Source organism: Falco punctatus (assembly GCF_963210335.1).
Source record: "Falco punctatus genome assembly, chromosome: 4".
Lineage (NCBI taxonomy): Eukaryota > Metazoa > Chordata > Aves > Falconiformes > Falconidae > Falco > Falco punctatus.
In genome coordinates this window covers 95,621,149-95,636,069 of record NC_137583.1, presented here as the reverse complement: position 1 = coordinate 95,636,069, position 14,921 = coordinate 95,621,149, and the positions used below count along the sequence as shown (strand labels likewise).

The 14,921-nt window shown below is 41.9% G+C and overlaps 1 protein-coding gene across 3 annotated transcripts in view; it reads left to right on the top strand.

Annotated features, from left to right (window-relative positions):
- Positions 1-14,921, top strand: part of STAC (SH3 and cysteine rich domain) — an 85,370-nt gene that overhangs the window by 28,175 nt on the left and 42,274 nt on the right. For all 3 annotated transcript variants that reach the window (XM_080384931.1, XM_080384930.1, XM_080384932.1), the window contains exon 2: positions 4,090-4,366. In XM_080384931.1, coding sequence (XP_080241057.1) covers positions 4,090-4,366 — 277 coding nt within the window. The remainder of the gene's footprint in view (positions 1-4,089; positions 4,367-14,921) is intronic.

Sequence of the window (14,921 nt, the reverse complement as noted above, 5' to 3'; positions counted from 1 at the left end):
TTCCAACACAAGCCAAATAAAGTCTTAGTGAGGACAGGTGCAATTCCCATCTGCATCACAAGCAGTGGCACCTGGTTAACACAAGGAATGAATTTTAATAACTGTCCTTCTGCTCTCCTGTTTTTTGGTTATAGCAGCTGAAGAGTTGTAGTATATGGGAATTAGGAAGAGAGGAGATGCTGATAAGCCATGGTTCCTCAGAGTTTCCTGATCCATTGAAGCTTGAACATTCAGTACCTCAGAGGAAGATGGAGATTGTGCTGGAAGATGCTGGGAAGAAAAACAGATTAGTCAAGCTCCAAGGTTGAGCTAATGCATTTATCTCTACCTTGCCTGTGGGGTTAGTATGTGCAGTCACTGAGAATCTATGTGACTGATAAAATGCTTTTAACTAGAGACAAACTTTTGATATCAAGGGTTGATGTTTCTGAAGTGTCAATGTTGTGAAGTCTTGTGATGCTCCTAATGCTTCTAGACTCGTGATGATCACGAGTCTAGAAAAACTTGTGCTTGTGGGATTTTATTTTTATTGAAATGAAAGCTAATTTGTAGCTTTCCTTACACAAGAGAAAATGTGAAAGGCTTAGGAGATTTATCTCAAATATGATTCTTAAAGCCTTTTTGTGCTTGGTTTAGTGGGTTTTTTTCAATTCAAATACATGATTTTTTCACTGAAAAGTTGAAGTACTGAGTGTGGAACAACCCTAATCATAGGTTTTGCAAAGTTTGGTGGTGTTTCTTCCTAAGATTTAACTTTGAACTCATTCACTCTGCAGAAAGAAATTATAAATAATAAAATTTAGATACTTTTGTCTCTGTTGAAAGAGAAGGTTTCTGTCTCAGATGAATGCTATAGCAGCTATTAGGAGCTGGTGGCATCACAGGTGCATTAAATGTTTGGGACAGATCGAAATCAAGCATCTATCCCGTGCCTGTATTTAATTACATTTGAAATTCTCCTATAAACGAACAGGGTTAGGCTATAGCAAACTTCAAAATGAGGAGATGGTGATATTTAAGGGAAGTGGTGCTCACTTGGCTGCAGCATAATAACCACTTAAGTTTTTATGGTTTTACAGTTTACACTATCTGTACAACAAGCTGTCCTTGCCTTGCTTGGGCCAACTTTTCCTGAGTAAACAATCACATACCAGTACCGTATTTCACATTCTCTTGTGGGCCTATTATGAGAAAGGAAAGTTGGATCATATTTAAAAACCTGACGCCAATCTTCCATTGCCCTACATACTCTCACTTATGCAAGGTGGGTGTAAAACACTTTAATCTGAGAGGTACTTTTCAGCAGTACCGACAAAAATGTACAATCAGCTGTGCAAAATGCTAAACATTGCTGATGTTCTGCATTTTTGCTTAGTCACTTCTGTACACATATAACCTGTTTTGTATATAATAGCTGCAGAATTTCATGGGCATTTTAGGTTTGCAATGCAAGCCGAACATGTAGGTGCCTTCAGCCTGAATGCAAATAAGTGTGAAATCTGCATTTGGGTAATGACTACGTCACCCGCCTTGTCTGGAAACTATTTAACAATATTAACACAGAACAGTTCTCAGGGAATCTCAGGGAGGACTATTAGCTTATGCAGAGATGCCTGACAAATCTGTGAATGTAACTTGGTCAACTCATTCCTGAATGTGTGTCCTGCTCTGAACATGGTGGTTGGAGATGCACAGAGTTTGCTTGGTTGCATGCTCCATCTGTGTATCCGTGTGGTTGTGCATGCGTAGACTGGACTACCTGGACTACCTTTCTTTGAAAAAACAGTTGACTTTTCTGCCTGGAGGAGGAAAGGCTGCTGGTACATCCCTTGACTGGGGAGGTACCCCTGTGCAAATGACTGCACAGGAGAAGGGGATAAGGATAGTAAATGCAGAGCTCCTTAAAATATACTGCATACTTTGTGGATATTAGCAGAGCAGTTGTTTCCTGATAAAACAAGTACTATATTGCACAGCTTAGTTGTCTTTCTGTGGCAGAAGCAGCATTTTGAAATTTAATTAACTTCCTGCGGTGCTGTAGAAATGGATGGCAAATCAATAACGAATGCCATTTCAGTCACCTTGTGGTGGTGTAATTCTCTGTGTTTTGCTACACTAATTAGGTCTGACTTCAGTGAGAAACATTTCAGGAGCAAGGGGGTGAATTATTGCTGAGTTCCTGGATGTCACCGGGGAGATGAAGTAATCTCAGTACTGAGTAACCTCAGTGGTTTAGGGAGCCAGTGACTTAACATCCAAGCAGGAGAAGGAATATTTCGCATTTTGCTGGTGCAGTTGTACAGGGGGTTTGGGGCTCAGATAACTCATGACTTAGACTTCAGCTGAAAGAGATTTAGAAACCAGAAACTGCCTTTGCCTGGTAGCTGGCATTCAATGACTTAAATTGCTTTTATTTACACATCCCCCCAGGGACTGGCAGTTTCTTGCAAACAGGTGAGTGTTGGCTTCATTTGGATCCAGGGCTCCTCCTGTGAACCCAGAGAGAGCCGTGGGTGAGAGCAGGCTGTGTGGGATGGGCCCCTGGCTCAGATCCCTCCCTGTTCCCAAAGTCACTGTGGAGAAACAGCTCAGGAAGTAGAATGAAGTTTTCATTCCACTCAGCAAACCCAAACACTGTTAACCAGAGGCAATGGCAGCTCTTTGCCTTTTTATTGGACTTGGGGAGTTTATTGTGAAATGTGAGGAGGAGAGCTGGATTGCCTTCCTTCCTCAAAAAAAAGCTGCTTGTGTCTGAAGGTGGGAGAAAGGTGTCCCCCCAGCCAGGATGACTTGAGGCTCCTCTCTGACAGCATGCTTTCAGCTGTATTATTATAAAGCAAACAGATGGATCAGGAATAGAATCCAGGGAGACCAAGCGTTTTGAGGCCACTAAGTCAGTGTGACAGACCAGTGCCATGCTTTTTTGGGAAAGCATGTGAACTCTTTCCCTTTATATTAGTGTGAATTATGATTCCCAATCATCACTGCTTCTAACATAAACAGTTTCTAATATAAACCATTCCTGCTGGTTACCACAGACAGCCTGAGCGGCATGGAAAATTTCAGTTGTTACATCATGTTCGCCCAGGGAATTGCAGCAGTGATTGAAATGATTTTACAGTGGTTGGAATAACACAGAGTGAAAGGTGATATGGTAGCGTTACACTTCAGAGATGGCAAACGTGAAGTGGATGCAGAGCTGGTGTTCCTTTTACCTGGACTCTGCCCGTGGGCCATTGGAGTTAAGAAACCTGCAGGTTTCTGTAGCTGACATCCCGATAGTTTCTGTGCCTCAGGTAGTGCCCTTCTCAGCCTTAGATGGGGGAGGGGCGGGGAGGGTAAGAGGAGCTGTGTAAGGTACAAGACAGTTTACAGGTAAGGAGTTTGAGTTAACAAATTTAAGTTCATAATGCCTTATTCTGACGCTTAATAGTCTGACAATCAATACAATGTAAAAGAATATATGTGAATGTGTGTTAACTAGTATTAATACATTAACTATCAATTGGCTAGTTGATTATACTGTTACTGCTCCTTAGCCTCCTTTACTTTAAAAAAAAAAAATAAAACAAACCAAGAATTTCTCAGTCAAAACTACATATGATCTCTTTTTCTGCCAAATTCAAAAAAATTAAGTATATAAAATACATTTACTGAATTCACTCATCTTGTACTGCCATTGAACAGCTGTTCCTGAAATGGCTTTACAGGTTGCTTAAGGACCATGTGAAGATGAGTAACACTTGAAGTTCTCTCATGCTTGAATACAAAGGATATACTCTTCAATGCATACAACTCTCTGCAGTACATCTTTGTTGTCATACCTGAAAGATAAAAACAATAAAAGCATTCATTAGGGCTATCAAGTTTATTGCCCATCAGAAAGCATATGTAGAGTACTTTATTTTCTGATTGGGATCTGTTTTCTTTGCTCTGAAATTGCTGCTTGCATTCTAAAGTGAATTTTGTCATCCAAGGTCTGCCAGTGGCTCCCAGGTTCACTTGCCAACAGCCCACCTCAAAACCAGGAGCCTTGCCTTGCTGTTGAAGAGGAAAAGGCAGTAATTGTAACTGGCTTATCTGTTGCAGCTGCAGAAACTGAAACGATCACTCTCCTTCAAGACCAAGAGCTTGCGGAGTAAAAGTGCAGACAATTTCTTCCAGAGGACTAATAGCGATGTGAAACTGCAAGTAGACTTGATGCCTGAGGTGAGCACGAGCACCGGGCAGCTCCCCAGCTCAGAGAGCCAGGCGTCCTCCCCCACCAGAGCCCAGCAGCTGCCAGAAAATAACAAGGCTCACATCTTCCAGGAGCATATCTTCAAAAAACCCACCTTCTGCGATGTCTGCAACCACATGATTGTTGGTAAGATATTATTTTTTTACATCTATGTGAGTGTTTGTGCTAGAACTTGCCTTTCTGTAACAGGTGAGCCCAGATGTCTACTTGAGAATATTCATGCAGAAAGGATATGGACTTATGTCACATCTGCTACAGGCTAATATAAGCTCGATGTTTGTTGACAGGTCTCTTGCCTTGTAGACGCAAACTGTTACCACAAATCACAGGTGAGGGTTTCAGCTAGCATCAAATGTCTCTCTTGCTCAGGTTACACTGTGCACCAAGCACGAGCTCTGTTGTACCTTACATAAGAAGCAGCAGAAATCCACCCTGCAAATTTGTGTCTGCTATCCTTACTCTTTCCCACAGCAGTAACTCTCTTGCTCCTTGCCCCTGCCCCCACCCCTGCAGTGTTCCAGTGCCCATTCTCTGTGGCAGTGATGCCTGCCTCCTCCAGCTGCCTCACATCTCTCCAAAGTGACAACTGGGCAAGGAGTAGCATTTTCTGGGTGGTAGGCTCCAAGCTACTTGTGTGTTGGCTACCTAGGATATGAGTTTGGGGAGACCAGGTCAGTGGGAAAAGTAACAGCTGAATTCACCCTGCACACTTTCTTGGGATTCTTCTACCTGGTCCCTGCTACTCAAAAAACCTCATGCAAAGTTTACACCTGTGAAAGACCACCATGTCTTCTCTCTAAAACTGTCCATGGGCGTGTAAGTTACTGCCAGGGATTGACTTACAGACATAGAGGACGGCACTAATAATTTATTAGTCTTTTCAGCATGCAGAGGACCACTCCATACTAAGCCCTGCTTGTAAGGTAATTTTCAGTGCAGTGTGAATGCCTAAAAAGCCAGCCTTCACGCTGCAGATTATCTGTGAGGCTGTGCAGGGAGAGGTCAGGAAAGAAGTGGTGGTGGTCACCGCCATGGGAAGCTGCAGGAGTTGCTCCTCAGAAGTCTGGTCCTAGAAATTTACATCATTGTGGCTTGCGTGTTATGCACAAGACTTGCTACTTACCACCTAATTGTCCCAGCAAGTAGATCAGGAGTAAATCCAGAGGTAGTGTACCAGTGTGAGAGTGAGTGATGCAGTTGCCAATTTTTTAGGCAGGACAAGGAGTAAAACTCTGATTTAGCTTCATGTAGAAGTAGCACAGCTCTCTTGAGTGCAAACCAATGTTTGTGATTTGTCTAGCTTACTGTAAGAAATTCACGTCCTTTGGCATGGAAGTCACAGCCTTTCAGATAACAGTATGGTAAGTTCAGGAAAGATGCTGGTAGGATTGCCTAACCTTTTTCAGAGGATGGTACCTCCTTTTCCACATGAGGGTGCTCAGTGTCCCCTACTTGTGTGGGGAACTCACGTTCTTTGGAAAAGACAGCTGTCTTCAGAACATTAAATCTGATGCAAGATAATCTTGTTTCTATAAAATGAAGAATTAAACATGAGGCCTGATTTCAATCTTTCTGCACCACAGCTCTACTGAATCCTGGGAAACAGAGGAGTTTTAATGCCAGATTTTTGGTGTTATTTACCAGTCTTTTAAGACGGGTGGGGGGCGTCTACTTTAAGTGGTAGAACAAGTCAAAGGTAGAAGGAGTAAGGCATCAGTATCAGGGAAGATAGTAGTCCAGGGATTGAAAGGAAGTCTGGAAGAAAGTTGGTTAGCTGAAGTAACTTTGTGTGTGGAAGCAGGCCCAGAACTTGTCTCCTGTAATGTGGATGGATGTTCTGTCAAAGCTTAGTTTCACAAATATATACAGCAAATATAAGTCCTTCGCATTTCTGGCAGCTTCTCGTGAAGTTGTATGGAGATTAGTATCACAAATCTGCACGACTCAGCAGTACTGTTTCTAAACACTTGCTCAAGACAGATTATTACTGGCAGCAAACTCTGCAGGGAGTAACTCCATTCCATGAACACCCATGCCCTTCTCCTTCACTGTGCAATCTGTGTCCAGCCTGGAATAGGAAATGCCTGAAACATAGCTCATAAGCTTCAAAGCATCACCTTTAACCTCACCTGCCTTCTGAACTTTCTCTTCTTTTCTACCCTCTGAAGGCTTCCCTTTCTGTTCTGTATCTTAGCCACTTTGTTACAGCAAGAAGCCTTCCATAAATGCTGAAGAAGCTAACACGACCTATTTTGTTTGGCAGCAGGCTGAATCAGGTGAATTGCTCTGACCTCCTCCAGCTCATCTTTGCTTGGAGGTATGGCAGAAAAGATGTTAAGAGTTTTACCTTATAAATGCCTCAGAGCCTTAGATGCCCTGATTTTCATAGACAAACATCTACTCTATTCCTGTAATCCTCCCTCTTTGATCCTCGCCACAGTCATGCTTGGTTCTGCTCTATTGTAGTTTAAGCAGCGTGGGAGATCTGGATGTTACTGTTTGCAGCTCAATTAATCCATATAAGTTGTGCAGCTGTTGGTTATGGGGATGTTGAAGCAACACAGGCAGCTTTTCAGGAAATCGTGTCAAGCTTGCTCCCAAAGGCAAACTAAAAAAAGTTACTTCTGTGCAGGGACTCTGAATTTACACTTGCAACATGGAGCCTATTCATGCTCTCTATTTGCATTTTTCACTGGCAGTGACATTTGAAAGTAACAAGTCTATGGCTTTAAATTCCTTATTGATGAGAATAAAGGCAAAGACAGATACATGTTTTGAAGACTGGGGGAAAGAGTCCAGGAAAATCCCTGCTTGACTTTAGATGGTTTCAATTTTACCACCAAGAATGATTCCAGGTTCACCTTAAATGGCTCTCTGATCTATGAACTAAGCAGCTCTGTTTGGTGCAGGGCAGCAAGATGAACCTTGTATGCACTTCAGTCTCACTAGCATGGCAGAATCCGCCCGTAGCTCCAGAGCGAACAGGACGCTCAGAGCAGAGGCAGAAGGCTCCCTGTGCTGCTCTTGCCACAGCAAATTTAAAGCAAAGGAAGGTATGACATTATCTTAATGAAAAAAAATATGGGTATCACCTCTTCTTGATTGTTAGGTGCTGTGAGGTAAATGCTGGCTTTGGGATGCAGCACGTTGTCTGTCTGTTTATTTGACGGAAGTATAGTTGTAAGATAAAGGCCAAATACACGTAATTGGTTTCAGCATTCAGAGGAAGGTGTTTACTAGGATCGGTATAATGCAGACTTTTTCATTCCAACGCTTTCCATACATCCCAGAGTGCAATTCAACATATTCAGAAGAAACTCTGTTCATTGATTTGACTTTAAAAACAAAACAAAACAAACCCAGACAAACAGTATTCATAGTGTGCTTCATACCTTACATTGAAGACAGGAGTTGAAGTGTTCCTACTAACTGTACTAGACTGAGGTTAAAGTTCCACCTCGGCAAACAGAAGGGAAATTCGGTATAGAAGCAGTAGTTTTCTGCCAAATTAAATAAGGGACAAAATTCAGATTCAAGGGAGCTCTGAGGAGTGCAAGGAGGATCCATGTTACATTAATGGGGCTTTCTTGCAGCATCAAATACTCCAACACAATTGTCAGTTCTAATACTGGAGTCAACAACAATAATTCACGTAATTTCAGAGCAAATCAACAGCATGTTGGAGCAGACTCTGTAATCCTTTCTGCCATTCACTGCTCTGCTGCTGTGAGCTCCAAGCATTCATTAGTTTAGGACTGAGGTTTCAGCTCCGTGTGGGTTACATATTTTCCTAAATATATCCACCCATAAACATCCTCTCACAGTATGACTCTTAGAAACCCGTTCATTTGCCGTTCTTACCAGTAGTATTTATTACTATTTTAATAGCTAATGCAGACAAGGGAAAATTTTGAAAATCAAAGTGTCTTGTGGAATGTATCACTAGATTGTTATTTAGAAGACACTGATTTGTTTATTTTGCATCACTGTGAAAAGAAAATCAAGTCAGAACACCTCTGAGTTTGCTTCATGTTATCTACCATTTTCTGTGTTTAGCAAGAATGTGGTAAGCTTTGGCAGTGTCCAGTAAGGGGATGCAAAACTGCCTGGCACCAGAAAAGTTAGAAACTATTACATTAATTTTGAATCAGATCAGAGTCTTAAACTATGCTGATCAGAAGCAAGTACTTGCTCTTCTTCAGTCTCTGGTGTGTCATCAGTCATTCTCTGTGATACTTGACTCTTGAAGAAAACATAATGTCAGTACTCTACTCTTGAAAAACATTGTGTATTTAAAAAAACCCTCCATCTGTAGACTTCTCAACATTTTACTCATTTGCAGTTCATTTCCTGTGCTGACTCATATGGAAAAAATGTTATTTTCCACACATTCCAAGCATATTACATTCAATTAATATATTCCCATTTAAGTCAAATATAAGTAGGGTAGCAAAAAAGTAAGCCACTTTGCTCTTAAAAATAGCTGACTTTAAAGCTGTGTGTTAAAGAAATAGCTGCTAATTTATAATAACATTGCTGGATGTTTCTTTGTGTTTCAAGAGTGTACTTAGCAGCTTCATTCCAAGCTTAACCCTAAGGCCAACACAGAATTTTGACTAACCACATGTTTTATTGACACACTTGTTGGGGTATCTTTGCCTGGAAAGGCATGCTAAAAAGGCCACAAACTTTCAGAAAGACAAAAATTGTGGGCTGCAATGTCCAATGATAGTCAAAACCAGGTCCTTCTGGATCAGGCCATTGCTGGCGTAGGTACCTGAAATAATAAGCATTTATACTTGGTCTCAGGGCAAACAAGTTTCATTTGGATGCACATTCTCCACCCTTTGCAGCTCTGGAGGTAAATAACTCAGCACCTGCCTTCCCAGGGAACTAACTAGCTTCCAGCTAGAGAAACCTGTAAAAAATAAGCAAGCAAGCAAAAAGCTAAAACGAGTAATAAACCCCTAGCACAGTTTACTTCTAGTCTACTAACCAACACCCCTTAAGCAGAGAAATTGTGCTATCCCTTCAGTATTGACTGACACCCTGTTCTGGTGTAGCCACTCATTCTGGGTTGCAACCAACCAACAGAGAGCCATGAATAATTCTATTTGGCCTCATCTTTTAAAAGCAGCCTGTATTTCTTTATTTCACTATGCTGCTACAGCTACTAGAACTTTCAACCACTTTTATCCCCAAAGATGTAATGCAACACCCTCCACAGAGCTAGGCTGAAAGTTGGTAAATTGGCCCAGCTTTTCAAATGCAAGAATGAAGGAAATAGAGATTTGGATTGGAGCTATGGTCCCCCATTTCTGTTAGCTGCTATATCTGAACCTCTTCTCTTAGACCAGGGGTCCTCAAACTACAGCCCACGGGCCGGATACGGCCCCCCAGGGTCCTCAGTCTGGCCCCTGGTATATACAGAACCCCCCCGCCCCCCCCGAGGGTTGGGGGGGGGGGAAACCAAGCAGCCGCAGATGACTGCCTGCCACTTCATCCGCGTGCCGGCCCCCTGGTTAAAAAGTTTGAGGACCCCTGTCTTAGACTATCAGTAACTGCTACTAGTAAGTAATGGAAAAAGTCCATAGTTTGAGGAAGTGTTTATATAACTGTAATTTATGTGGATGTATATTAAATATAGAATAATGTCACAGGAACTACAACAGAGTGTTTTCTGCTTTCAGTCTGATCAGTTCCCTTATAAAGAATATTCCTGACTTTTTAAGCTTGCTGCCTCACTCCCTTAAGTAGACTTTCTGCTTTGATCCAAGCCTGCCTTTATTCAGCATTATCCAGCCAGACCAGGATGTGGTAAACAGTCACAGGTTGATCACCACTGCTTGGCAGCTAGACAAAGTAGAAGTACTCCTGGGAAGCATGATTGTAACTGAAGCTGTGTTACCAAGGCTAAGGTAGTTTGGAGTACTCTTCCAGAGCTCTTTTAAAAAAAAAAAAAAAAAAAAAGAAAAGAAAAAATAATAAAAAAAGAGGCAGCATTTTTATTAACTGAGGCTTTTCTTGCAGGATAAAGGGAAAAATAATATTCATTCCATGTTCACCCTGCCCTCTACTTTTTCCGGTCTCTCTAGCATCTCCCAGCCCAGGTGACCTTGGGGGAAGAGGTCTGTGTTGCCACTGCATCAGTATGAGAGTTGTCCCCTGTAGAGAAGGGTAAAGAACTGCCAGTGAGGAGGAGATGCCCCTGGAGCAGCTTGTGGAGGCAGCTTCATGTCCACCTCTCCAATGGGCTTTTGCAGTCACAGCAGAGCCTTCCCAGATCTATTTTCCAGGTGATAGACTATTACAGTATAAAACTGTGTGTGTGAAAGTCATTTATTATTAATACAAGGCAAAGAGTTTATCTATGGAAAGAGGGTATTGGAAGCCACTGAATCCAGCCTCCTTTGGCTTTGATTGTGAGGAAACAGGGCAGCGGTATAACCTTGTCGGCGACTGGCACCAGCTGCCATCCCATATGTTATTAAATGGCCTGAAGTCCCTGTTTCTCCCTCCTTTTTCCCTCCAGTAAATCTGCTCTGGAATTTAGGAGACCTAAGTTCTTGTTCCAATCGATGCTGACTGGCTCTGGACACCTAGATCTTGTGGCACTTTTGAGAACTGGTGTGACTGAGAATTACTTCAGTCCTCTCTGACCTGCTGTGCTAGGGTTTAGGGTGAACAAAAACATTGTATTTTTTAACACACATCTACAAAAGATTGATGCAAAATAATAATTTTAACATATCTATCAGCTTCAAATTGAACCTGGCTTCTCCTATGATTTCTTTCTTAAGTTAATAATTCTCCATAAGTGTAGACCTTCCCACTTTTGAGAGGAGCCCTATAAGAAAAGCTAAACAAAAGCCTTCTGGAAATGTGAAGTACTACATTAATCAAACCGTACAGGATGCAGTCAACAGTTATAGACTGGTCAGATGTAGACAATGTCATCTGGACTCTGCAAAATCTCCAGAAAGTAGATAATGTCTCTATTAAAATACATATAGTGGGAAGGAGCAGATGGAAAGAGGTAGAAATACGTATGGTAGATGCAGTATAGGTGTGCTCCGTCAGTACATCCCCTATTTTTAATGAGCATGACAAAAAGTGTCCAATTCATATCCAGTTCACGCAGCCCCACATTTGTAAAGTAGCTACACAGGGCTACACATTATCTTTGGTAATGAAGAGTTAAACCTACATTAAAGCAAATATTTAGTCTGTTTATCCTCTGGGAGGGCTTCCACCTCTGAGATGAGGCAAGAACGTTATCAGTAAATTGGATAATCAAGAACTGCTTAGCTGAGAAAAGAGGGTGGAAATGTATTTTAAATTTTAATTTGTCCTTGAACAGCATCAAGCATGTTTCACATTTGTTACCAGATAATTTTCACACTCACTGTAACTTTGGGGAAATAGCTATTAATATAAAACTGCAGTTAATCCTCAGTGAAAAGATATTTTAAAGATGTTGGCCAACATTTGCTGCCTAATTAATTAGATGGAAAACAATAAACATTTTCCAGCAATCAGTATTTTAATGTGACGCTAGCTAAGATTATTTTTGACCAAAAACTACACTGAAAAACACCAGACACTCTACTCAGTAGTGGCCATTGCATCAGCTCTAGTGAAGAACATAACAGTAAATTTAAGGTTTTTAAACAGCTAGGGAAGAAGCAGAATGTAAGATTCCTCTTTTTTTATGTCCTGCCATGTACTTTTCCTGAGCTCATATGGAACATCGGGTGTTTTCAGATAAGCAAATTAAATGCATCTTCTTTGAAGCTGACCTTCTAGTAAAAACATTATTTTTCTACTTAAGAGTCTTTGTCTACCAGAGTATCACTGTTATGTAGATAATTACACTGCCACATAGCTGACAAAAGCATCATCTAGAAGGGAAATTATTAGGAGCTTCACCTCACTGTGAGCTGCAGAAGTCATAAAGCGAGGCAATTAGCAGAAATGTTTTTGCAAGAAATAGAGCGTTGCCATCATGTAGAGTAAAATGCCTACCCACAGTCTCTTGTTGCTGTCCTTAATATAGAAAGATGTCTTGGAGAGCAATGATCCTTGTGGCTTACATGGAGCATTGCATGCTTTTTTCTGTTTTGGTAATATGAACACAAGTACATGCAACTTTAGCAATTACCTTCTGTAAATGGCCTAAATTTTAGTTTTCCAGGTATACATATATATATATAATCTATAACATCTTCCTCTTTGACTTAAGTTTGTCTTGCACGCTGAAGGGTGCTGCCCACACATGGATCCCTTCTCTCACTTCTAATTCTGAAGGCACTCTGCAGCTGAAAATTGTCACTGCATTGTAGTTTCCTTTATAACATGCAGGCAGTGATCTTGTAAATCTTGAAATAGTTTGTTTTGACCATTAGATTATTTCCTACTTAGTAGAAGGGCTGGAAACAAGAAAAGAAAGAAAGAAAAGAAGGTGGCTACATCTTCCCCCTACTGCCTACCACAATTCCACTTTCCCAGCTAAGAGAGGAAATGGTATATGGCTGCTATAGTCCCTGAGCCAGTGTGAACTACAACGTTATAGTCAGTACGTTCCTGGCTGGCTTCCTCAGCCTTTAATGCACAGGAAGATCCCTCCAAATGAGGACTGGGTCTACTGATGCAGGAACTTGTATCTGCAGTGCTAATATTGCCTGGTTTTGTAGAGGCACCTCTCGGAAGTGTAGCAATCTTTCATATCCCAAGATCTGTGGCACATGAAACTCACCACATAGTGTTTGTGCTGCCCCAGATCTTTTTTTGTGAAGCACGGAGATGAATTTTTAACATTGCTGGTTGCTTCCAGAGCTCCATCATCAATGGGCTTAAATCATTTTGTTCCACCACTTTGCCTTTCTTTGCAAGCCCAGGCAGAGCATATTTGTGTCATCAGGGGTTCATCTGCACATCTGTTTACAGATGCAAAGTGAGGAGATGTCTGTTTGTTACAGCTAGCAAGTATGGAGAGGCTACACCAAGGTGCTTGGTCTGTTTTGCTAGATCTAGTCCCTCAGCACAGCTGAGCATGGAAGTCTATTTTCCATTAGTAACCTCTGGATGAGCATCATCGTTTAATGCCACCCGGCAGCTAAGCACCACGCAGCTGCTCACTCACTCTCCCTGAAGTAGGATGGAGGAGAGAAGTGGAAGGGTAAAAGTGAGGAAATTCACAGGTTGACATAAAAACAGTTTAATAATTGAAATAAAATATAATTATAATAAATTGTAAGTCAAAGGAAAATTACAAAGAGGGAGAAATAAACCCCAAGAAAGACAAATGATGCAAGTGAAAACAGTTGCTCACCAACCAACTCATGCACAGCCAGTCCCTGAGCAGCAGCCCTCCCACCAGCCTTCTTCCTAGTTTTATTGTTGAGCATGAAGTTATATGGTGTGGAAAATCCCTTTGGTCAGTTGGAGCCAGCTGTCCCAGCTGTGTCCTCTCCCAGCTTCCTGTGCATCCCCAGCCTACCCGCTGGTGGGGTGGTGCAAGGACCAGAAAAAGCCCTTGGCTCTGGGTAAGCGCTGCTCAGCTGTAGCTAAAAGCATCCTTGTGTTCTCAACACTGTTTTCAACACCAATCCAAAACATAGCCCCTTACCAGCTACTTATGAAGAAAATTAACCCAGTCCCAGCCAAATCCAGCACAATGGGATAAACGGCCACTGAGCATGATGGGTCCCAAATATCACCAGAAGGGAGGACACAGGATGGTTTCTCTTGGAGAGCAGCAGATGAGTAATAGCCTTTGATGAACAGTTGTTTTCCATAACAAGCTGATGACACACTTTGGAGACTGAACCACTTAGTGGTATCCTCCAAGGGCAACAAACTCTTTGTTAGCTGAAACAGAGAGATTTTCTGAAGAGCAACAGAAAATTCAATACTTAAGACATTGATGGGGTTTGGGTACATCTCTCATGGATGCTCACTGAAAATGCCCCATCTGGAAATTTAGGCTGTTTCTTAAGCAACCAATCAAAAATTATGCAAACCTCTTGTCAAGGGTGAGACAGCATAAATGCCAATGTGCAGAGGAACTGGATACCAGGTTTTATTGAAGAATCGGTGACATTACAGCTTTTACCCTGTTTCTACTTTCTCATGCTCCCACCCACCAGCTTTTCATTCTCTAGGTCTCCCCTTCCCTGTAGTGAGGTCACTGCTGACTGGGGAGAAAGTTGTGTTGGTTTCTGCTGTGACGCTGCTTGCAGTTACTGGTCTCAGGCACTACCAACCACTGGGCATCCCCTGGCATTGATGTCCATGGCTTCTTCATCTCCAGAATCTTCCCCCATTTCCCAGACCAGTATCTTCACCTTCTTCTTTTGGGGCTGCCTTCTTTCCAAGACCACTTCTTCCTTTCAGTAACCCCTCTCCTGACACCACATCTTCTTTCTTAAGCTCCCAGTTCCTTCAATCTAAAAAGTGTATGTGCATAAGAACAGCACGTGATCAGCCTCTAGCTAGTGGGTCAGTCTCCTGTCTCTTTGTTCACTGAAGGATTTGTGATGCATCACTTTAGTTGAAATGTCAAAATTTCCAAGCAGTCCATATTGGTTGGAGCTTGCAAGTAGTAGGCTTCTGTCTGAGAGTTCAGGAGTTCGGTTTGGGGCATTCACCCACGCACTTACACACTAGTTATCTGCTGCCT